The 25,981-nt window shown below is 29.8% G+C and overlaps 2 protein-coding genes across 6 annotated transcripts; both read left to right on the top strand.

The window, feature by feature from the left end:
• Nucleotides 1-9,645: 9,645 nt before the first annotated feature.
• Nucleotides 9,646-14,743, top strand: LOC108337951 (protein phosphatase 2C 77). 5 transcript variants are annotated; one of them, XM_052880351.1, is made up of 7 exons: nucleotides 9,646-9,800; nucleotides 9,935-9,990; nucleotides 10,442-10,506; nucleotides 10,694-11,495; nucleotides 11,596-11,913; nucleotides 11,994-12,099; nucleotides 13,656-14,743. In XM_052880351.1, exons 2-7 carry the CDS (start codon nucleotides 9,985-9,987, stop codon nucleotides 13,991-13,993), a joined length of 1,635 nt encoding a protein of 544 aa, XP_052736311.1. In that variant the 5' UTR covers nucleotides 9,646-9,800; nucleotides 9,935-9,984; the 3' UTR covers nucleotides 13,994-14,743. The 5 variants fall into 5 exon arrangements, with proteins under 5 accessions (XP_052736311.1, XP_052736309.1, XP_052736310.1 ...); XM_052880349.1 differs by having other exon boundaries at nucleotides 10,442-11,495; XM_052880350.1 differs by having other exon boundaries at nucleotides 10,221-11,495.
• A 3,730-nt stretch (nucleotides 14,744-18,473) lies between these two features.
• Nucleotides 18,474-21,028, top strand: LOC108337950 (L-type lectin-domain containing receptor kinase IX.1). Its single transcript, XM_017574534.2, has one exon. The coding sequence runs from the start codon at nucleotides 18,571-18,573 to the stop codon at nucleotides 20,572-20,574; it is 2,004 nt and encodes a 667-aa protein (XP_017430023.1). The 5' UTR covers nucleotides 18,474-18,570; the 3' UTR covers nucleotides 20,575-21,028.
• The last annotated feature ends 4,953 nt before the right edge of the window (nucleotides 21,029-25,981 follow it).

Genomic DNA, 25,981 nt, shown 5'->3' with positions numbered 1-25,981 from the left:
TGGCACGAAACTTAGAAAATTTCAGTTTTACTCTACTCTCAAAACGTTCGTCCAATCTGTGACACACACCTGTCTTTCACTTTCTGAATCTCAGACTTCCTTTGCTTGACACCTGACGTCCGCTCAAGAGTTTTGGGTGCGTTTTAAATGAGTTCTGACAAAATCTTTTAAAATAAAAACTTATAAAAATTAAAAGTCTTGAAATGCGAGAGAATTAACTAATAATAAATTTTTTAATATGTTAAGAAATTTTTCTTTTTACTTATATATTACTTACATATGAAACTCAACATATGGAATGATTTTCATGCAATATATCATAGACTTTTTTTTATAATATGCTTTTTTTCTCTTGTAAATACGATGTAATTCTAGCATGACTTCGAGACAGTAATTCATGTTTTTCTTTTCTTTATATTTTTTACTCTTTATTTTTTGAATAAAATATTCATAATGACAATTATATCTAGGTTTAATCATTCCGGAGGTTCCTATTTTCGGGCAGAATCTCAATTTGGTCCTTTTCTTTCTCGGTGTCTCAATTGGGTCCTATTTTTGTAAAAATTGCAACAATTCAGCCCTTGCCGTTAAATTGAACCCAACGACGTCAGTGTCTTATTGACGTGGCACGCTGGAATGAGTTTTTAATTGACGTGTAGGGGCTACTCTGTCTGGCGTGTATATTTATATTTTTTTAAAAACAAACAAATGGAAAGTAGGGTTTTGGTGTTTTTGATGATGGTGCTAAAGACGGGAATGATAGCCGCGAAGGTGGCGGCTAGGGAGAAACCCACTAACCCCGGTTGGGGAGAAACCCACTATCCAAACACAACTCACCATCATCATGGTGGCCCAGAACGGGAACTCCAGGGCCCATTCAACCTTCTCTGACATAAACTTCAACCTCAGCTACCAGGGCCAGCCGATAGCAAGGATGATTGCCGAACCCTTTGATGTTCCTAAGAGCAGCTCCAAGACTCTGAACTACGTTGTTCGGTTTGCTTCCATCCCCTTGACACCGGACCAGATGGAGGAAGTGGATGAGTCATGGAAGCGTGACGTGATAGGGTTTGACTTGAAGGGAAGCGCCAGAACAAGGTGAAGAGTAGGAGCCTTAGGTTCAGTTAAGTTCTGGAGCAACTTGGAGTGTGAACTCAAGTTTCGCCCTTCCAATGGGAGTTACATTAAGCATTCACGCTGCACCTCTGAGTCCAAATGATTCTTAGTTCATTTTTCCTTCTCTGTAAACACAAATTTTAAAACTATCTTAATACACATCATTTATCCACGTCAAGCAAAAAAAGCAGTACAATTCAGTACAACGTGCCACGTTTATCAAATATTGACACCGTTAGGCTCAATTTAACGGCCAGAGCCGAATTGTTGCAATTTTCACAAAAATGGAACTCAATTGAGACGCCGAGAAAGAAAAGGACCAAATTTAAATTCTGCCCGAAAATAGGAACTTCCGAAATAATTAAACCTTATTTCTATCATGCATTTATTTGGAATTATTTATAATCTCTCTTAAAATATCATTCCATCGTTAATAAACATATGTAAATATATGTGTGCGATGAAATTTATTAAAGTTTATTGTAGACTCTATCATTAATATTTATGATGATAATAAGTAGGATTTGGTGTAAAATTTATTAGAGTAAAAATTTTCATCATCTTTATTATTTATTCTCTTTATGTTTTAAATATTTATTAAATGATTTTTTCATGAAAATAAAAATTACAATAAATAAAGTATAATGTTATTGATTCAATGTTAAAATAATAGCATTTTTTTAGTGTCAAATATTAAAAGAGAAATTATAGTTGTATAAAAATAAAATTGAAATATTTAAATGACAATTGGATAAAGGTCAAACATATATAAAGGTAAATAAAAATGATTAAATGTATATATATCCTATCAACAAGTTACAAAATTAAAAATAAAAGAAAAACTAATATAAGTTTTTTAAGTTACTTAAAAGTTTAATGATGTTTTAGTTATTTAAAACAAAGTCAATTTCGTGATTGAAAACGAGTATTAGAATTGAAACAGTTGCTATTATACACTCACTAATTTTTATCCTTATATTTAATTTAAAAATTAAGTATAACTCATATTTATATTTGTATCTAATTAATACAAACTTTGATATAAAAATTATGAAAATTAAAAAAAGTTCAGACAATATCTTTAAAAACAAGTTCAATTGTCATCTTGTAAGTAAAGAATAATGACTATCTAACACTAATACCTTACTTTAGCCAATGAAATAAAGAGTAATTAAGGACAACATAAATATATCCCATGTATTTACTGTTAGCATTATTTTTTACTGTACTAATGCATTAATTCTTTGTATATGTAGACATACCATCCCCCAAACCTATGATTTCTGAGATCGAGATCCAGTACAACAGACTCAGAACATTCAATCACCTTTTAAAAACAATGTTATTAATTGTAAACCAAATTCACTTAATTTTAGAAAAATTACAACTTAAAATTGCTGAAGATTTAATTTTTAATTAAAATTTTAAATTAGTGAAATTATTGAGACCAAAAGGTTAATTTTACAAAACTTTCTCTTATAAGTTTTTTTAATTATTATTTTTATTACTTTTTTATTTTTTTTTGCTTTTTTTTTTCTTAAAAGTCTTGAAGTTTATTCAAAGATCGATACGTTAGAATCTTATTCATATATATATATATATATATATATATATATATATATATATATATATATATATATATATATATATATATATATATATATATATATATATATATATATATATATATATATATTCATTTATGAACTTTCAATTTCAAACCATTTATATAAAAAAGTGCATGTCTATTTCAGAGAATAATAAAAAAAGAAATGTAACTATATTCTCATCACTTTAAAATTATTTTTATCTTCTCAATACATTCTTTGATTTTTTTTATCTTGCTCTAGCAAAGTAGAGTATTATAATATGTATTTTTTTTATTAATAATAGATCATTCTTGTCACTATCTTTTTGTTGGATTACAAGTGATCAAGATTAAATGAGACATAACTAGATCATATTGACTAACTTGAAATATTACAATTATAATTTTTTTCATTTATATATGTGTGTAACTTATTCGTTTTAATATGTAACTTAGTTGAGAATGGGAAAACGAAAGAAAGAAATAATATGCTCTATTTGAAAACTGGTTTACTCATTATATTTTCATTTTTCTATCATTTCTGGTCTCTTCTCTATTTTTTTTATAAAATGATATCATCTTTATTTTCTATATTTTTTTTTATTTATTTCTACTACCAACTTAGTTTTATCCCATTTATTTCTCTCCCATTCCAAGAAAGTCTAAATTTATAACCTATACTTATTTTCAAATCCATTATATGTATCTAGTAGCTAACTAAAATAAAGATATCATAACTATAAAAAATAAATTCAGCAAACCCACTTCAACCATTGTATTAAAAAAATAATTCACCACAGGAACAAAAAAAAAATTGAAAAGGGAAACTCCAAATACACAGCAAGTTTTCGAAGATGAAATGTAAATTATAAACCATTAATGAACTATAGAATGATAATATTTCAATGATGTTCCTGTGAAGCCTTAAATGCACTTTTTTTATTTTCTTGTTTAACAAAAAAAATCATAACATTACTACTTCTCCAAGATGAAACAAAAAAAAAGTGTTCGAAAACAAAAAAGTTATATCCTAAGTATCTCATCAATAATTCAATCAAGAAATTGAATTTGTTCTTCCTTTAGTGTAAAAAAATAGATGTATTAAAGGTTTGAAATGGTAAACTAGACAAACTTTTGATTATTAGAGTTTATAATGCTGAAAGAGTATTTTAAGGTAAATGAAGTGGAATGTATTAAAATAGAGTGAAAATATGATCTTGTTGCTATTCGTTAAATCAATTTAAGTTTTTAAATATATTTATAAATAATATGTTCATGCAAGAAGTATTAAAAAAAAATTGTTCGACCACTTTCCATGACAATGATGTTGCCCCTTAAAATACATTTTAGAAAACGTTTTTCAGAAATAAGTCTTTTTTTTTTTAAATGAGCTTTACTTTTTTATTTTTGCTCTTTTTCCTCTCCAACAGTGATAAGAGCATGGTTTGATAAGCGAGGATATATTAGTCTTTTCGAATTATACGGTGGTGTAATTAGCGATAAGAAAGAAAAAGCCCAGTGAATGACATGAATTGGGCCGAAGGATTTTAGGGTGCATGGGTCTATTAAAATATGAGGGTTACTCTCTAAACCAATCCACTTTACTCCCTCCATCACCACATTTTTATAAAATTTCAAAACTATCCTTTATATTTTAAAATATACTACACTCCCACCTCTTTTCTTCAACGGATGTCAACATCCGTTGAAAAAAAAATTCTTCAACAGATGTATACATTTGTTGAGTTTTTTTTTTAATTTTTTAATTTTTAATTTATTGTATTTTAAATTAATATATAAATATTATTTAATTTTTTAAAAATTATTACTTAATTATTTATAAATTAATTTTATTTAATTTAATAAAATAATTATTATTAATTTAATTTATGTATTATTATTTAAATAATAATTAAAATAATTTTTATAAATATATTAAAACGGATGTGCCACGTCATTAACGGATGTGGCGACATCCGTTGAATTTTTATTTTTTTAATTTTTTTATTCTTTTTATTTTAAATTAATATATAAATATTATTTAATTATTTTAAAATTATTACTTAATTATTTATAAATTAATTGTATTTTATTTAATAAAATAATTATTATTAATTTTAATTTATGTATTATTATTTAAATAATAATTAAAAATTTTGTTATAAATCTACTAAACAGGCGTGGCCACATCCGTTGAATTAGTTTTGTTTTTTTCTAGTTTTTAGTTTTTTTAATTTTTTATATTTTAAATTAATATATAAATATTATTTAGTTTTTTTAAAATTATTACTTAATTATTTATAAATTAAATTTATTTTATTTAATAAAATAATTATTTTGAATTTAATTTATATATTATTATTTAAATAATAAATAAAATACTTTTTAATCCGTTGAAGTCTTTTTTTTAAATAAAAATAATAAACTAAAATATAAAATATGTAAACGGATGTCAATCCGTTGAAGGTGAAACGGATGTTGACATCCATTTTATAGAAGGGCAAATTAGGTATGTGGTGGTACATGAAGCTGTTGGTGGTGGTACAAGGAGCAACTCTCTTAAAATATTGAGACCCACCATCATTGAAGTAAAATTTATAGTCTCCACCAAAATAAAAAGTTGTAACAGAAAAAAAAGTTCAATTTTATTCATCAATATCTATACAGAAAAACAATACCATGAAAAATTATCTAAAATGAGGCAGTTTAATTTCATGAAACTTGTAAACTATTTTGGTTTTTAGTTATTTGCTCTTTTATTATTTAAATTTTCTTCCTCGTAAAATTTCCACTTTTTCTTCTTTTTCCTACATTATTTTTTTATCATCTTCTTGTTTGGTCCCAAATTCTTCTTTCTTTTCCTTTTCAAAGCTTTTTCTTCTTTTGTATTTGAAGGTTAGGTATTTTTTAACAAGATTTCTTTCCATCTCATAGTTCTGAAAAGTTGTTTTGGTTTATTATTATATTGTCCTTCTTAGTTATATCTTTTAGTTTTCATAATGTTGATTAGTTGGACTCACATAGATGGTCGGGATGGTTAAGATGGAGGGGATGAACTGCATTGGCTAAATGATCAGGATGGATAGACTGGCCGATCTTGCCAGACTGGCTTGACGGGATGAACCTAATGACCATGATGGTCGAGATGAATCAGATGACGAGATGGTCAAGATGGATTGGCTGGCTTATTTGGTTGAGTTGGCCATGATGGACAAGATGGTTAGGCTGGTTACAATAAACGAGTTGAATGAATGATTGAGATGAGTTAGATGGATAGGATTGACTGTCAATTTGGTCGGGATATACTACATAACTAGATTAACATGACAAATAATCTAATGTAATGTGTGACCTTACTGGCCGAACTGACTAGAAGGGAGATCAAGATAAACGAGCTAGCTCGTTGTGCCTAGTCTTTCTTATCATTTTTATTTTAAAAAAAATACATTCGGGTCAATAGACTAATTTAATACAAAAATATATGATATTATTTTTTAATTCAAACAATAAACTATCTAAAAAAATAGAATAGTGTACAAAATAAAACTTAAATCTGTATTTTTTTTTTTATCAAATACACCTTTTTCATTTAGTTTACTCATACATACGCTGCTAAAAAATAAAAATAAAAAGCTATTTTAATATATGTTTGCATTTTATTGTATAATGCGAGAGGTATAATGGATATTACTTGCAAGTCAAATAATTTTTTAGCCTTTTTTGTTATATTCATCGAATTATAATTGATTTTGTTAAAAACTACTTATCATCCTTTATTAATGGTATAAACTTTATATTTTCAACTTTTTTTTCTCTTATCATCTTTCATTGAAGTATATTTTTCTTATTACTTTTATGTATTTTTTTTTTATTTTTCTCGTTTTATTTATTTACTCTTGTTGTTGTTTGATACTTTATCACGTTTTTTATTTCAAGTACATGAATTCAAATAGGTAAAACCTAGCAAAATTAAACTACATATCGTATTAGACGGGAGTATATTATTCATAATAACAAAATTTACTTTTATAGTATTAGTCTTTGCCAAAAAAAAAACATATCATTCTTTGTTTTATAATGTCCAATTACAAAAATAAATTTTTACTCTCAGCATTTTCTATTACAAAAATAAATGTGTATTCTATGAACATTTTTACTAAATTATTCAATGACTTTTAACTTTGTTTGTATTCTTTCTTATTATTCCTTGTTTCTTTACTTATTTACCGTGACCAAGAATAACTTTGAAATTTTACATGACTTAATTAAAGAAATAAAATAACTTTGAAATTAACAAAAAAAACATATCATTCTTTGTTTTATAATGTCCAATTACAAAAATAAATTTTTACTCTGAGCATTTTTTATTACAAAAATAAATGTGTATTCTATGAACATTTTTACTAAATTATTCAATGACTTTTAACTTTGTTTGCATTCTTTCTTATTATTCCTTGTTTCTTTACTTATTTACCGTGACCAAGAATAACTTTGAAATTTTACATGACTTAATTAAAGAAATAAAATAAAGAAATTAGCATGTATCAAAAATATTTTTAGTTAGTTTGTTATTATTTTTTATTTTATATTCTGGGCTTAACTCATATTCTTTTATAATTTAGAATACTCTATTGTATATCTACACAAGAGAAATTAATCTTATATATAGTTTTTCACTGTATTGAGCATGGTAAGAGTCTAAGGTTATTTTAGGGAAAAAAGAATTGTTGCTTGCACCCGTTGTTACCAGCCGCGTTGTCTATTGTCGCTGTCAGAGTTTTCGACCAACAACCACACGATTTTGATCGTCTCAGCCAGACGACCACCGTGCCTTCAGTGACGCCTCATTCCTTTTCTACTTTGTGGATATGCTCCTTTTTTTTTGGTTACACGCACATCTCGTTTTCTCTTAAGAAGTTATTTAGATCATCAAAGTCGCTCTTTTTCCTCTTTTAGGTGCCTTGATTGGAGAATCTCGATTTTTTAGGTTTTCTCTCTCATTTTCATTTTTGGCTTCGTCCACGGTCCCTTTTGACCTCTCTTTTGTCTTTGACTCGTCCATATATGTTTTTTCTCCTATGTAAAAGATGATTTTTGTTAATTTATTTGTAGTCATGGTGACTCTTCAACAATGACCTCTTTATTCACTAAATGTCAACAATGCATTCTTCAACGAGGATTTACAAGAAATGATTTATATGGAGCAACCTTTCAGATTTGTTGCTTGGGAAAAGCCTTCTAGATTGATATTTCATCTTTTATGTTGTCTTCACAAATCATTAACAATTTGGTGTCAATCAAGTGTAAAAACATGACTAAGTTTTTTTTATTATATTAGTAAAAGGTTGTTGTATGCATTAACTTGAGGAAGAATGTTAAATATATTATATTATTAGATATCTTAGATAAATATATTATCTTTAGTTAGTTTGTTATTATTTCTTATTAATATTTTGGGTTAGTCCATATTTCTTTTATTATAAATAGAGTTTATAAGAAAAATTAATTTCATACATAGATTTTCATTATATTCAATACTTACAAACTCCATTTTGTTGTGTTCAAGCATTTTAAAGATGAAAATGCATGAAGAATTGGTATCAAAGATCACAAGTTCAATTTCTAGTGATCAACTATTGAGGAAGAGATTGTTTAAGATTGCATCAATTGTCCTATGCAAAGATCAGACCAAGTCATAATTAAACAAATTGTTTCCCTTGCTAGTGCAACAATTGCTTGCTTAAAGAGAAATTATTACGGTTTACATTAATTGATTATGTCAAAATATGGATGTCAAAGTAAAATCAATTTCCAAGAAAATAATTACTAAAGAAGAGATTAGAACAACATAATTTAACGTAATAATATAATCTTATAAAAAAACAAGTTCACATAGTAAATTGAAAAAATTCATAACTTTAAAACTCAACACTTTTTCTTTTTAAATGAGTTCAAATAACCCTAAGTAAATTCATACAAATACATCACTACAAAAAATTTCTTAGATAACAACTAATTTTAATGACAAAAAATATGTTTAGAAATCAATTTTCTAATTAAAAATCAATTTAGACATTGATTTATTTGGTTAATGAAATCTTGACAGAATATACTAGTGAACTATTTTAAATAATAATTAATAATAAAAATTATTTTAATTACTAATTTGGAAACCAAATATATTTTTTATTTATAATATAAACTAGTTTAATTATCAATCATTTTTAATTTATAAATTAATATTTAAATTATATAATGACTAATTATTTTTAATTACTAAAATTGATCACTATCTATCTATGAATTTTCTTGTGGTGCATATTAATAAAAAATTTGGAATATTTAAGAGAGATCACCTTATTTCAAAATTGTTTAATTTGACAACAACATAATTTAATGGACAACAATATTTAATTATTGATATTGTCTGAATCTGAATATTTTATATTTTACAATATAAAATATTTGTAACTAATTACCATAATGATAAACAAATTTAAAATTGTTGAAAAAAATTCGCTTTAATAAATTATATTTTGTTTGAGGACAGATTATCTTATCAAACAATAATGTTTCTATTAATCTGTAATTGTTTTTAAAAAATTCTGATAAGAATCAATCATGTCATCAAATTTATGAACATACTTTTTTCATTCAATTTAATTATAACATAAGTTGAATAATAATTTCATTCAAATTTATTAACATAATTTTTTTTCATTCAATTTAATTCTTACATATCAAATTTATGAATCAATTTCTCAAATGAGGACCGGATGGCAAGCATTGGTATTTTTTTTCTAAATTGAATACACAGAATTTGAGATCACAGAGTCAAAAATCATAACACTAAAGTAATGATGCATAGCTGAGCTGTTGTTGTTCAATAGGTCAGAATTAACAGAATAAATAAATAAAGAAATAAATAAACATCCATGTCTTGGCTTTTGTTGTTTAATGATGCTTTGTTCCTTTTTTTTATCAATCCATGGGTTTCAGGTGTCAAAGCTAGAGGAAGAAATAAGATAGAGAAAAAAAGAGTGTGTATGTGTGTGAGAAGAGAAAGAACGAGACCCTACATCGTTGACAAAATTAGGTAGTGACTCACTCTTCATTCTTCTAATTCTTTTTTTTTCTTTCTTTCTTTTCACTTATGCTTTCTTCTCTTCATTGATTTTGTAGAAGTAATAATTATTAAATTAATGTTAATATTGTTATTATTATTACTAGAGCTCGCGCGCGCCTGTGATGCGTTGCGTTGCCTCAGATCCAGGCAACTAATGGTGGTATGTGGAAAAGGGAGTCATCTTTTTAGGGTTTCCTTGTGATTCTTGAGGCTTTTACCTTTTCTGGGTTTCTTTCTCATGACCCATTTCTTCTTTCTTGTGTTTAGGGATAAGGGGTGTCTTTGTTTTTGAAATTTGTTTCCTTTTAACTGGTGGGGTTTGGTGTAATATGTTTTTATGCAGATAAAAGGTTGTGTTTTTGTTTTTTGTTTTTGTATTATTGTTTTCAGGCTGTTTCTCTCTCATTAGAGTTGACAAAGGTGGATGGGGTTGTAATGCTTGAGAAGGGTGTTGTGGCAATTGGCATAGCTATTTATGATTAACATTTCCAAAAATGGAAGATGGGATGCTTTGATGTTGACTAGATCTGAGTGCCCCATTTCACTTTCACCACCTTTTAGCTAGTTCATGCTTTGCATCGCCTGAATTTGCTTCCCCTTTTGTCTTGTAGGGCTCATTAGGAATGGAAAATGCCACCCTTTCACATTCTAAGATCCTATTCAATCTCAAAAGCAGGTGCAAATTTAGTTGAAGTATGACAGGTTTTGTGATAGCAGAGGGGTGGGAGGGTAACTTTTTTTCCTACCTAGATAGGGATTTCAATGGAGGAGATGTCATTTGTAGTTGCAGTGCCATTAAGAGTAGGTAATTGTTGTTCAGTCTGTGATAACACAACCATAGTTCCCCACATGGATGTATCCAGGTTTAAGCTGATGGCGGATACAGGGTTGTTATCTAATTCTGTAACTAAGGTTTTCACCAAGACAGTTGCAGGTTCCGATGATTGTGATGATAGTGGCAATTTAGAGGATGAAGCTGGAATTACTGAGGTTATACCAGCAAAACAGGATAGAGAAGGAGAGAGTCCTATGTTAGATATGATATCCCAAGATAGAAGTACTTTGGTTGGTGATGAAGTGTTAGCCGATGAAATTGAAGAAGATTCGTTATCATTGGAAGGTGATCAGGTTGTTGATAGCTCATGTTCTCTTTCGGCAGTCAGTGAGAACAGTAGTGTGTGTGGAGAGGAGTCCTTGTGTTTCGATGCTACTTCAGATGTTGGGACACCATTTTCTGCTTATGTAGATAAGAGCATTGGTGCTGTCAATATTGCTGCCGAGGCAGTTGATTTGGAGGAATCAAATGTTGACACAGATATTACAACAGAACCTCTTGCTGCGGCAGTGAGCCTTGAAGAAGAGAATGGAATTAGAACTGGCCCTAAGCCTTCTGATGCTGTTCTTCATCAATTGCCTCAGGAAAAGGGGGTGAGTGGAATGGTTGGTCGGAGTGTTTTTGAATTGGATTATACCCCACTTTATGGATTCATATCTGTGTGTGGAAGAAGACCTGAGATGGAGGATGCACTTGCAACTGTACCTCGATTTATGAAAATTCCTATTCAGATGCTAATTGGTGACCGGGTGCTTGATGGAATAAACAAGTGTTTCAGTCAGCAGACGACTCATTTCTTTGGAGTCTATGATGGCCATGGTGGCTCTCAGGTAAAATTCAATTTTGCTCTTTATCGCCATGATTCTTGTGTTCAATGATTTTAGCTTTATCTGTAATAGCCTTCATCTGGTGCATGCTTTCGTCATTCAGGTTGCAAAGTATTGTCAAGATCGTATCCACAAGGCTTTGTCGGAGGAAATAGAATTTTTCAAGGAAGCTCTAATCAGTGGAAGTATGAAGGAAGGTTGTCAAGATCAGTGGAAAAAAGCTTTAACCAATTGTTTCATAAAGGTTGATGCTGAAGTTGGAGGGAAAGTTGATAATGAACCTGTTGCCCCAGAAACTGTTGGTTCCACTGCTGTTGTTGCTGTTATTTGTTCATCTCATATCATAGTTGCAAATTGTGGTGATTCAAGAGCGGTTCTATGTCGTGGCAAAGAACCCATTGCATTATCGGTGGACCATAAAGTAAGTTACTCCATTTATAGTTACTTATCTCCTTTAATATTCTAAAATTTTAACAGGTGATTCGATTTGTGATATGTTAGCCCAACCGACCTGATGAATATGCAAGAATTGAGGCAGCTGGAGGAAAAGTGATTCAATGGAATGGTCATCGTGTATTTGGTGTTCTTGCAATGTCAAGGTCTATCGGTATGCACTTTTTAGGCATTTACTTTATTTGTAGTGTTGTGTGCAGACTAGTTTCGGTTTCATGGAAATCTTTATTTGCAATGCGTTTGTCATTATCATCTTACTTTACTAATGAAGAAAGAAGATGCTAATTTTTTCTTCCCTTTGTATTTTGTTGGCTACTGGAAAATATGTAAATACCTAGACTACAGTAATACTGAATAGTTGAGCATCATTTTATTCATCTTTTGACGAGGAAGCTATTTTGAAATTTGGGATTTCATCATCTGAAAATTAATTGTAGGTGTACTTATGTATTCAGTATTATTGTAGGACCATACAATTTGCTTGGATCACGGATGGTGAAAGAGATGGAACAGGAAATGGTTGAAAGATAATTTTAAATTTAAGAATTTATGGAGTGGAATTGGATGTGAGGGGAATTATTCCCTCTGAAAATAACTTGTTCCCTTCTTAATTGGAAAATAATGAGAGGGAATATCTGTACATTCATTTAGAAAAGGTCTTCTACAACTTCACTTATATTGTGTTGCTTAGGTGTTCATATACATGAATGTTTGTGCTGACAAAAGTTTAACTTTCCCTTTATACCCTTATCAATCACCCAACTACAGGGAAGAAAACTTTCCGATCCCATCCTGTTTCCTCTAGAACTGCTGAACTTAGCCCTTTGCTGTCAATCTGTGACAATTATTGAAAATATGTCCTGTTGAACCTAAGCTACAAATCATGGTGCTATAAGCTTCTCTACGTGTTATATATTTGGCTATCAAAATACCATTTTTTTTAAGGTTTTGTTAAGTCTAAGCCAAAGATGATTGCAGGAGGGAAGTGAAACCAATGATTTGCATTCAAATGTTCAGAGTCAGACGTAATTGCTTGAATATTATTACTACAGTTGAAATAACTGAAAGACTTGTGTCTGGTAAGAGATTGTGATTATTTTGCTTGTTCAGATAATAAGGTGGTGGGAAATGTACTAGTACAGGCAAATTGTTTTGTTATATGAGGCCAAAGGGGTCGAGACAATTTTTGAAGTATTAACGCTATTGCCTTCTCTCATCCTCTCTCCCTTTCATGCTGCTCCTCCTATATGAGATAAATTAGGACTTTGGCTAAGTAAAAGCCTGTTTTTCTTTTATTTCTAATAAAGAGAATATCTGATTGGCCACAATTGCTACCTTATTGTTTTATGTAAATATCTGTTATTGTAAAAGTTGAGTATATCTTATTAGAAACTATGTTAGCACATTATCACTCTCTTTTTGCTAGTGGTTTTGGCACCACTTACTTGTAATAGTGGTCCCATATCAAAATTTTGTCCCTGTATTAAAATTTTTTAAAGTCTATACTGCAGCAAAGTTCTTAAGAGGACCCATGTACTCCAATTTTGTTTATATTTGAACTTACAATGCACAAAGTTAGCTCAATTTTGTTTTACAAGTTAATATATGCCTTGTCATGCAAAAGGTCAGCTAACATGTCTATGCAACTAGGAAACCTGTAACTTTTAAGCAACAGAAATTATTTGTGCTCATCCTTGCTGTGATTTTCAGGTGATAGATATTTGAAGCCATGGATTATTCCAGAACCAGAAGTTAAGTTTCTTCCCCGCACAAAAGACGATGAGTGTCTCATTCTGGCCAGTGATGGTCTGTGGGATGTGATGACGAACGAAGAGGTGTGTGACCTGGCCCGGCGACGGATAGTTCTCTGGTACAAGAAAAATGGCTTGGAACAACCATCGTCAGAAAGGGGAGAGGGAGTTGATCCTGCTGCACAAGCAGCAGCAGAATACCTATCAAACCGTGCACTTCAGAAAGGAAGCAAAGATAACATCACTGTGATTGTGATTGATTTGAAACCCCAAAGGAAATATAAGAGCAAGTCATGATGTGATGATGCTCTTAGACTTGAACTGCTCTTGGTTATTTGAAGAATGATAGAAATCTTAAAATATAATATAATCCAATATAGTTTTGCCCTCTAATTTTTCAGCAGGGCATTTCCCTTAGCTCAACAAGATTAGGACAATGTACTATATAATACATATCCACCCACCTTCCTTAGAAACTCTCAACTAATCAAGAGTCTCCTTGTTTACTGTGCTGGATTGGGGACTTATTGTATTCATTGTTATGCCTCCGAGTGCAAAGGCTCTGTGAGGCATTTTACTTAATATGACTGTAGTCTGTGTGTTCATAAAGAAACAGTAGCTAATTGGCAAAAGTGGCTTTTAAGGTGTGATCCACTGTCAGGTTTTACTGTTTCCTGATTCCTCATTTCAATGATGCAGCAAAATGGAGCTTGGTCAAGAAGTCTTTGTAGGTGGTGGATTCATATCAATGACCATGATCCAAAGTCCAGTGCTTACATTACGCTCTAGCAATGATGGTGGGGGACAAGGACAAACAGGGCTGCCTAAGAAGAATAACAGTTCCTTTATTCTTTTTGGGGACTATGAATGGTGTACCTGTGCATAATGTTTTGATCATGATCCAACAAATTTCAGAAAGTAACTAGTTGTAAATAGGAATTATTGGTGCACACTGATCTTTCATGCATTCTTCTCCCAAGGAATATTTTATTTTCTTGTAACAAGCTTTTTCAAGTTGTTTTACTTAATATTTTGGTTTACATTGAACCGCAGGGATTAGCCATGTAACTTAAAATTGTTTTTTTTTTGTTTAAATTTAATTAAATAAAACTTTCCTGTAGAAAAAAAAAATGTTCCTGTCGATAAAAAAACTGATCCATACTTTTCCACCACACAAGGTCTTTTTGAACGACATTTACTTGCCATTTCAAAAGAGTTGGTGTTAATTTGGCAGACCTTACATTTTTTTTAAAGAATGTTCACTGAATATTGCATTAGAAATGATAAAAGACCAAGCTGTGTTAAAAATAGTATGAATTATTTGGTTAATTGTATCTTGTCAAATCACATCATACAACAGTTTCGCATTGCTCTTTCTTAGTTTTGGACCATTCAATATTCTTTAGTTTTCATCCACCATCTTGTTCCTTAATTTAGTCATTCAAGATAATCAATCTTTTGTAATAAATGCACACTATCTATCCTGGTATAAATTGATACACCAATAAACAATTCAAAATTAATAATAATAATAATAAGAAGAAGAAGAAGAAGAAGAAGAAGAAGAATAAGAAGAAGAAGACATTAGAAGAAGAAGACATTAGAAGAAGAAGACCTTAGAAGAAGAAGAAGACCTTAGCAAAAGAAGAAGAAGAAGAAGACCTTAGCAAAAGAAGAAGACTTAGCAAAAGAAGAAGAAGAAGACCTTAGCAAAAGAAGAAGAAGACCGAAACAAAAGAATAAGACCTTAGCAAAAGAAGAAAAACCTTGGCAAAAGAAGAAGAAGACCTTAGCAAAAGAATAATACCTTAGCAAACTTCAAAACAAAAACTGTTAATATACAATTAGATGAAAATGAACGAAACAAAAAATACTTTAATTATTAAGCTGGAGAATTTAAATAATAGGATTTTTTTTTGCTTATATATTTTTACTATTTTGAAATATTTCTTTGCCTAAACTGTTCATGTTATGATCACAAATAATAGTGGATTTTTACTAATATGATAGTTTACTAATAAGTTAACGTGATGGCTTAGAATACTTCTTAGTTTATTAATATGCTTGATTGCAAGTATAAGAGAGAATAAGTTACGTGCAGACACTTAAGTAGTTTATACTCTTCATATTATTTAATATTTAATTAATGCTTAAATTAAAAAAAAAATCGTTTTAAACTTTTAGGATTCAGTTATGACTTTCGATTATTTATGGTTTACCTATATTACGTTTCTATAAATTATCAATTGTATTTTCAGGTGGTCAAGTTGACATCTTCCACTCTCTTTCTTATATATACATGTATATATCTTAAAAATAATTTTTATATATTTTTCTAAATTTGTATATAAATTAATTTTAGCATACTTCTTGGCTCCTAACACCATATTCATTGATGCTAACCGTTATTGATGATAACAAAATTGCTCATGATATTTTTAAGTATAGTTTTATATTTAAATCTTGTAAACCGAAAAAATGTGATTGATTGGAAAAAAATTCATTGAAAATGACTAATTAGATATTTTTAGAAAGATTAATTATGATAACTTTAGCAAAATATTTTGTTATAATAATATGATATAAGATAAAATTATAATTTTTGTGTGGGTCAACTCAAAGTCTAAAATGACACAAAAAAGAATATACTTATTGTAGGAACTTACGTGGTAACTATGATGAGGTGTGACCGCCCTATTGAAAAACGTGGCGCCTATTTATTTAACTACCAACAGTAGCCGCAGTTTTTTGACCAAAGTTATATACATTATAACTTAAAGTTTAATTTATTTTCAAAATTAAACAGAAAGAGCAATGAAAGTTTGGTTCAACACAAAAACTGTCTCCTTTAACAAATTGAATCTTTGGTGAATAATTTTATTTCTCAGCAAAAGATAAATATATATATTGATACCTAATGTATAAAGTATAAAGAGTAGTCAGCCTATATATAAAATCAAATATAATTATAAAGTTCTAATACAATTAACAATGTGCATAAATTAGCACTTTTTTTATTGCTTAATGGGTTTAATAATATTACAATAAAATTATGTATATTTATGCTATAAAATCCCACTGGCTACTTTGAATTAGGTGTGCTATTCACTTTTGTTATGGCATTATTATATTGTGCTACTTCCTTGCACTTTCGTTTCTATTCAAATTTCTTGACAAAAAAACAAAGCAAAAATGAAGACAAATAATTGAGACCAGAGAGAGGCCATTTCTATGTCAAAGTCTTCCACTTGTCAGTAAAAAAAAAAAAGAAATCATAAAAAACGTTCTTGAAAATTATAAAGGGCCGTAATTTGAAGAATGTTTTAAAGCGATATATTAGGTTTAGTTTAACACTCTTTATTCACTGCCTCAAATTTTAAAAGATAATTATTATAAAAGCTAATAGATTTATTAATAATTTGTGATTGAATAGATGTATACAACTTGTATGAATTATTATTTTTTTATCTGTTTTTTTTTTTAAGAAAAAGGGAATTGAAAGAGCAAGTACAACTTCCTTGTTAAACTATTATTTAATTTTATTATTTAAGCATTAAAAATATCAGCATTGGATGTGATGTAATATATATATATATATAATATTTTGTTTCTATATACATGCATATAAAATATCATCCCAACCAGATGAGATAATTTTTATTGTCGAACATCGATTTATAAAACACTTCTCATTGCATCAATATATAGATTAATTATACAAGACAACAGTTTTAATTTATTGGTACCAACATTAGTTAATTAATTATAGTAGCCATCTTAAACTTAACTCGATTATTATAAAAGTTAAACTATCTTCTTCTATATAATTAAAAAATAGTATATCCTAATTAAATGTTAACAAACTTTTTTTCAAGAAAAATGAAAAAAAAAAGATAAACAAAATGTATAGTCCGATCAATTTAATGTAGACCCATCGGTTAATTTCGATATAAGATTATTAAATCGATTTAACAAAATGATTAATAAGATAAATAAAACCGAATTATTTTATAAAAAAATATGACTGATATGTTTGAATATCAATTAGACGTATGTATAACCTGATTAAAGACATTTGTAAAGATTAACACAAATTAACTTGATAATTGTAATTAAGAATTGATTGAGTTATAATTAGATTAATAGATAAGATAAGTAATTAATGCATTTAATATCATAATCACCCATTAGGATACCCTTTTTACGTACTTTTCAAACTATTATAAACAAAGACAATATCAAACTAAATTAAACAAAAAATTTAAAAGAAAAAAAAATAATCAAAACCGAATAACTTCACAAGTATTAATTCTAAGGATAATGATATTTTGACAACATTTTAACATTTTTTATTCTATGTTGGTGTTTATGATTATTATTATTATTTATGAAATAATTTTGGACCAATCACATAATAACACGTAGATAATATTGAAATGTTATCAAAATATAATTATCCTAATTCTAAACCAATCTAAAAAGTGTGGTTCTATTTTTACACAGAGTAATGCCCATTTGACCTTAGCTTTTTGTCCTAACAAAACATTTTATTAACACTTGCAAAAGTAAATTTATATATATATATATATATTTTAATTTTTTTCTTTTTCTTAGCCTTTGTATTATTCTTTAAGTCAACTAATATATATTTATATTATTATTTTTAGAATGTCATATTATATTATTGTTTTTTTCTTATCTTTTTCTTTCTGGCAATTTTTTTCCACATTAAACTAAGTCTAATTTTGGAAGAATGTGCAGAAAAGATAACGCCAAGCAAATGTGACGATGATGCTTTTCTTTTGCATATATTCATTCATCACTGACAAGTTGAAATTGCATTTTTCCAAGTTTCAATCTTCACTCATCAAACCATGTCAGGCAATCATCAATTCATTCTCTTCATCTTCTTCACCACCTTCTTCTTCTCTCCCATTCATTCCCTCTTCTTCAACATAACAAACTTTGATGATCCAACAACCTCGTCCGACATATCCTACCAGGGTGATGGAAGATCAACCAACGGCTCCATCGACCTCAACAAAGTTAGCTACTATTTTCGTGTCGGAAGGGCTCTTTACTCCAAACCCCTCCACCTCTGGGACCCATCTTCCAATGTAGTCACCGACTTTGTCACACGCTTCACCTTCTCCATTGACAGAGTAAATAACTCTGAGACCTCTTATGCAGATGGCTTTGCGTTTTACCTTGCTCCTCTTGGCTACCAGATCCCACCAAATTCCGCAGGTGGCACCTTTGCCCTCTTCAACGCCACCACCAACAGCGAACTCCCTGAAAACCATGTTTTTGCTGTGGAGTTTGACACCTTCATTGGCTCCACTGATCCCCCAACGAAACATGTCGGTGTAGACGACAACTCTTTAACCTCTGTGGCGTTTGCGAACTTTGACATCGACAAGAACCTCGGAAAAATGTGTCATACTTTGATCACCTACACCGCCTCCACTCAAACCCTCTTTGTTGCTTGGTCCTTCAAAGGAATACCAACCACAAAGGACAACGACAACAACTCCTCCCTGTCTTACCAGATCGACCTCAAGAAAATTCTTCCAGAGTGGGTCAATATTGGTTTCTCTGCCTCAACTGGACTTTACACTGAACACAATGTTATTTATTCGTGGGAGTTCAACTCCACTTTGAAAGATTCCTCCGTGGATGATGAGGGTGTGAAACTAAAACACAAAGGGTCAAAGCTTGTGTTAATAGTTGCGGTTCTCTGTCCTCTGGTTCTTCTGTTAGTGGCGGCGAGTGTTTTTGTCTTCGTGTTGATAAGGAAAAAGAGAAGAATGGATGATTGTATGTTATATGATGTTGGAGACGACGAAGAGGGTCCAACTTCAGTTAAATTTGATCTGGATAGAGGAGCTATCCCGAGAAAATTCGAGTACAAAGAGCTAGTGGATGCCACTAACGGCTTTTCAGACGAAAGAAGGCTGGGACAAGGAGCTTCGGGGCAGGTATACAAGGGTGTGTTGAGTTACCTGGGAAGAGTTGTGGCCGTGAAGAGAATATTTGCAGACTTCGAGAATTCAGAGAGAGTTTTTACCAACGAGGTCAGGATAATAAGCCGTTTAATCCACAAAAACTTGGTCCAGTTCATAGGGTGGTGTCACGAGGAAGGTGAATTTCTGTTGGTTTTCGAGTACATGCAAAATGGAAGCCTGGACTCTCATTTGTTTGGAAACAAGAAGATCTTGGAGTGGCGTGCGAGGTACAAGATTGCTTTAGGTGTGGTAACCGCGCTTCAATATCTTCACGAGGACGCAGAGCAATGTGTGCTACACAGGGACATAAAATCAGCGAATGTGTTGTTGGACATGGAATTCAACACAAAGGTGGGGGATTTTGGCATGGCGAAATTGGTGGATCCAAGGCTGAGAACTCAACGAACTGGGGTGGTCGGAACTTACGGTTACTTAGCACCTGAATATGTGAACGGAGGAAGAGCTAGCAGGGAGTCAGATATATACAGTTTTGGAGTGGTGGCATTGGAGATAGCAAGTGGGAGGAGGACATACCAAGATGGTGAGTTTCATGTTTGTTTGATGAATTGGGTGTGGCAGCTTTATGTGGAAGGAGAAGTTATGAGGGCTGCAGATGAGAAATTGAAAGAGGAGTTTGATGAGAACGAGATGAGGAGTTTGCTTGTGGTGGGGTTGTGGTGCACAAATCCTAATGATAAAGAGAGGCCTAAGGCTGCAGAAATCATCAAGGTTTTGCAGCTTCAATCACCATTGCCGCTGCTTCCACTTGATATGTATGAACGTGCTCCTCCCATGCAAGCCATTAGGATGCCCCATCATCATTCAGGCCAATCTTCACCCATTAGTAACAGTCTTGTTAGTGTTGGAAGATAGATATGTTTGTTCCTGAATATGTCGATTTTTGTTTGGATTCTTTGTCTGCGTCAGTTGTTCAGTTAGAAGGTTCATTCTGGTTTATGTATGACACAGATTTTGGTAGATAAGACACTTTTCTTTTTCTTCATCAACTCTTTATTCATAAAATTGGTCAAACAGACAGTAACTTGAACATATACAAATCTATATCGGCCTTTATTAATATATATTATTTATTTTTCTTTGTTGACTCTTATATTCTTATCAGTATATCACAAGATTCTCTCTTATATTAGATATATCTCAAACGACACTATTATTTTAATATTTATAAAACTTTTACACACATTTACTATTTTAACTTTCAATATATATTTTTTATAAATATAAAATTTTATTTTTTTATTGACTAGCGGTGCATTGTAAATGTTAAAAAATAAATTTTCTATCATGAATGACTGGATTTGACATTAAGTTGTGTGAGTTAAAAATGTTGGAAAGTGAATGAATTTTATTTTCACCTTTGGCATTGTGAGGTTGGAAAGTGCAACTTGATAACTTATTTTGATTGGACAGCGTTTGAGCATTTTAATATTGCAAGTGGGTGCGGGTTCATTGAATTATTTGTGTAGGCTTACCTGGCTTCCAACTATTTACCAAAAAGACAACGATCTTATGGTTTTTTTTTTTTCTATTATCCATCTATGTTCAATAATCACAAAGGTATTTTCTAATATATAAAAAACTAGCAATCACCCAAGTCACGAAATGAGTGGGGTGAAATACATTTTTCAAAGTTATATAATGGATAAAAATTTGATACTTTTCGAAAATATTTGATAACAATTATAATATTTATGGACAAAATTCATGGAATTTTTTTTCGGGTGTGAGGTCAAATTATTAATACTTACACAAATTTTCTATATTCTTTTTCATTCCACCATTTGAAGGTGTATCTATTGAAAGTTTTCTAATGCTTAAATTAGTTAAGTGTCCATAATAATTTTCGACATGGATTTAAAATTAATGAAATCTTAATCACGATCCAATCTCAATCAAATACCATCGCTTATTACCTTAATCTTGACATGAAAACCTGATTATTGACTATCAGTTCTGTTTATGGCCATCCGATTCTACTTGCTGATTATGTTGCATTCAACTACTTTAATTGTGTTATATTCTTCAGGAGCGTTCGACCGACTTGGTAGTAGGATGTTTGTGTGGTCGTTCGGACCACACAATACAAGTTTATTTTTCTAACATGTTAGACTACTAGTTAAGCTACAAAATTATCTTTAAATTTTATACTTACATGTATTAAATTAAAATAATCAACTTAATTCTTTTACTGTTGTTAAAACTTGGGGGACATTATAATTACGAAAAGAGAAGCAGTACAAATATTATAAAATATGCAATTGTTTGGTATCAACCTCCAAACCCAAAAGTAACATACATATAAAGCTGCATTGGGTATATTTGTGTTTAAACAGACTTTAAGATACATGTTTTCAGTCTTACAGCGAGTCTTCGATAAACTCCAAACTCTATCTAACCTGTATCACACGTTCCTTTTGTTTGCTTATTAAAAAAGTATAATTGACTTGTCTTTTATAATATTTTATATGTTTTTTAAGTCTCTCTCTCTCTTCTTTCTCTCTCTCTCTCTGTGTCTGTATTTTTTATGGTAGCTGATGGAATATGCTTCACTTGATTGTGGAGAAGTTGTGGGAACATAGAGATTAGGGAGAAGAAATAGGTTGATAAATAGAAAATGAGGTATATTTAAAAGAGGGAAACCACATGGTTTTTGAATGATTTTTTCACCTCAGACCAAAGATGAAACCACATCATCATCTTTGACTTCCCATCTGAACTACATCAGAACAATCCACCAAAACCCTAAATCCATAGTCAGCCACCACGTCGTTCAACCATTGCAGGAACACCATCAGAACCTCGTCGGTCCTTCGTTCACCTCCAATGCATCTCGCAACAGCCACCAGCACTGGAAAAACCATTGTGAGCTCGCATCATCCTCACTGAACCACCTCGCGAGCCACGCGTGAAGGCTCCATCACAACGCAAACCAGATCTCTGCACCAGAGTCGCACCACCACGAAACAAAAACATCACCATCACGAGCCCCAAAACTCCTCCGCACAAACCCTAATCGCGAAAGATCACTGCGCCGAAAAGGAGATCAAAATCGCAAGCCATCAACGGAGCAACCCAAACCGCGACGAACAAAAACGCGAACACCTCGAAATCAGATTGTTCTCTACAATTGAAATCAGAAAAAGGAACAACCTTTAATTTCTTTTTCCCAATTTATCCTTAATTTTTTAATTAGAAATTACAAAATACATGTCACAATTATGTATAAACTAACACGTCATCTAAAACAACACCCTCAGCATGTCACGTAATACCTTCTTTAATGACGTCTTCTTAATTTGACAGAAAATCCCTATTTGATTCAATTTTATAAAAATAAGGACCTGGAAAAAGAAGAGCTTATTTGAGATTCTGGACAAAAATAGAAATCTAAGATGACATTAAACCAATAATATATATATATAAATTTATTTTTAATCTTTAAAATTTTAATAATCATATTTGATATTATATTATATTTTGTATCAATATTTTTTTCTAATGATTATTTATAAGTAGTTTAATCAAACTCAAGTAACTTACATATATAAATTTGTTTATGATATTATCATGTTTAGAGATATTATCAAATATATATATATTTTTATCATTTTTAGTAATTTTATTATAAAATTATTTAAATAGGATAAGTTTTAAAAATATTTTAAATTTTGGTAAGCCGTGTAAAGTTTGCATGACTTTTTTTATGAAATCTTTTACTTAAATCGAAATGTACTTATTCCAAATCAAAACAACACTCATGAAAAAATTAAAGTCATCACAACTTGAGATGACTTCGGTACATTTCATAGAGAAACTGAAGTCATTACAGTATCATACGACCTTAGTACATTTAAATTTAATATATTTTGTAAAAGAATTGAAATCATCACAACATGATACAACTTCCTTTAGTATATTCTATAAAACACATAAGTTTATTTTATAAGTCGTCTCAAGGTATGACAACTTTAACATTTTTTATTAAAGTTATCTTGACTTGACTTGACATGACTTCATTTAAGTTGAAGTAAAAAAATCACCTTAAGTACACTTTATTCTTTATGAAGTCATGTCACAAATTGTCCAAAGTTCAAATTTTCTTTTTAAAAGTTATACCATTTTTTGGTAATTTCAAAATAAAATTACAAGGATAAAAAATCTCAAATATCTAGTATTTAACACACTAAGTATATCAAGAAAATTTTTATTTTACATATATCATATGCCACTCTTGTGATATTTGTAAAATCTTTCTATACGCAGTTCAACCATTTTTTTTTATTGTTTTTCATAATATTTTACATTTATCTTTTTTATATTTAGCTTTTTAAAAAAAAATATATAAATATTGCTTATGTACACAAATTTTTTTAAAATAAATTATATTCTAAAAAGAAATTGAATATATTAAAGCAATATTCATTTACTTTGGTTTGAAAATAATTTTGAGAGACTTAATGAAAATTTTAAAAATAAATATAGTGAAATAAAAAAAAGTTGATTCTTAATTATTAAAGTTTCAACCGTCATATATGATATTATATTGTATTTTATATCTACAATTTCTTTTTCATAATATCATTTTATATTATATTTGTGTGTGTGAGATGAGAATAAATGTAATATGTTTGTTGTTTAGGTGGTTTTGTCACAAACTATATATTCAAAAGAGATGAGTGATCTGGGTTGTGTTAGGACAAAGAGATTTTGAGTTGATCATAAAGATTATTTTCCAACCAAAAATCGTTTACATTCCAAGAGCACGGTACATTGACTGCTCAAATAAAATGAATACTGAAAGAATGATACTAGTAGAGATGAGATTGTGTCACTCTAAAAAATTGGCACATCAAATACTATTGAAAAAATTGATATTGGTGTTAATAGTGACGAAGGGAGTTGCACATTTTCATCAAATAGTTTTCCAAGGTAATTAACTTATCTACATTAGTGTAATTTGTTTACGTAAAAAGGTCTCTCTACATTTGCTTATTTTAAAGGTTCTTTACATTTGCTAACTATCTTGTAATTATATTTTAAAATATAGGGGGTGTCAAGTTGTAAATTGTTTGTAGCATCACCATTACTTAGCTTGGTTGCTCACGATAATTTACATAATTTTAAAATTGATACACTACATGGTAGACCTCTGCCTAATGGACATGTAAAAGTTAGTGTAAATATTGCTCTAAAACCAAATTTATCCTTGTCTATACCTAATATTGATGATGACATGTTGAATATAGGACAACTAATAGGAACATTTGTGGCATGGTGAATCAATCTCTTACAGGGTATTGATGAAATATGTTTATACAACTATATTCATTCATATTTATGACCATATATTTTATCTATTAGTTAACTTGTTTAATTTATGATGTTTTAGAATTTCACTCTATCTAAAAGGAAAAAAAAAAGAATAATACAAATCAATTTGTTACACCTAGAATGAAAAGTTAAGAGACAATTATCATTCAACATATTCCTTAAAAACTGTTTTATCTCATTCTTTTTGAATGTGGTACAACTACATCTCTTCATACCTGAAATTAAAATCATAATAATCACTTTCACCAATGCAAATGAAAAAAATACATATTTAAACTAGATGATCACACAAAAATAGTTAATGTAGAAATTATATATATATATATATATATATATATATATATATATATATATATATATATATATATATATATATATATATATATATATATATATATATATATATATATATATATATATAAAAGTTAATTTTTGATGTGTGGAATTATCTATACATTATTTGTAGAATAATGACTGTAATTAAATGGGACAATATAATGATCTCTATGCATAAATGATTATCTCTGAAATTTCCACAAAAATTATTAATTTCTTACATTTTACTTTATTAATGTGAAACTAACGTTAAAGGGTGAAAGCTTAAAAGAAAAACAATGTTAATTGAATTTAGCAAAGCAAGATCTATATTAGTAAGAAAGACTAGGGAAAGGAAATTTGCTCGTAGAAAAGTCCTATAAGTCATTTACTGTTAAATAACACAAAATATATATAAATGTATATGTACATATAAAAAAAAGATGGTAAAGATTGATGAGTTGGCTCACTGATAAAGATAAAAAATAATTCTTCTGTCATACACGTCTAACAATGCATTAATATCTTTTAGTCCCCTTTGTTTCTCCATGCTAAGCTTTGTCCCTGCATTCAATAACGCAACTTATTATCCCATTCATTCCAGGTGCAATGT

Source organism: Vigna angularis, chromosome 7, assembly GCF_016808095.1.
Source record: "Vigna angularis cultivar LongXiaoDou No.4 chromosome 7, ASM1680809v1, whole genome shotgun sequence".
NCBI lineage: Eukaryota > Viridiplantae > Streptophyta > Magnoliopsida > Fabales > Fabaceae > Vigna > Vigna angularis.
This window is presented reverse-complemented; position numbering and strand designations above follow the sequence as displayed.

Coding starts and splice junctions, on each gene's coding strand:
- LOC108337950 (XM_017574534.2), top strand. CDS start 18,571: ATGTCAGGCAATCATCAATTCATTCTCTTCATCTTCTTCACCACCTTC.
- LOC108337951 (XM_052880349.1), top strand. CDS start 10,593: ATGGAGGAGATGTCATTTGTAGTTGCAGTGCCATTAAGAGTAGGTAAT. Junction 11,496..11,595: donor ATGGCCATGGTGGCTCTCAG/GTAAAATTCAAT, acceptor TTCGTCATTCAG/GTTGCAAAGTATTGTCAAGA. Junction 12,100..13,655: donor TGCAATGTCAAGGTCTATCG/GTATGCACTTTT, acceptor TGTGATTTTCAG/GTGATAGATATTTGAAGCCA.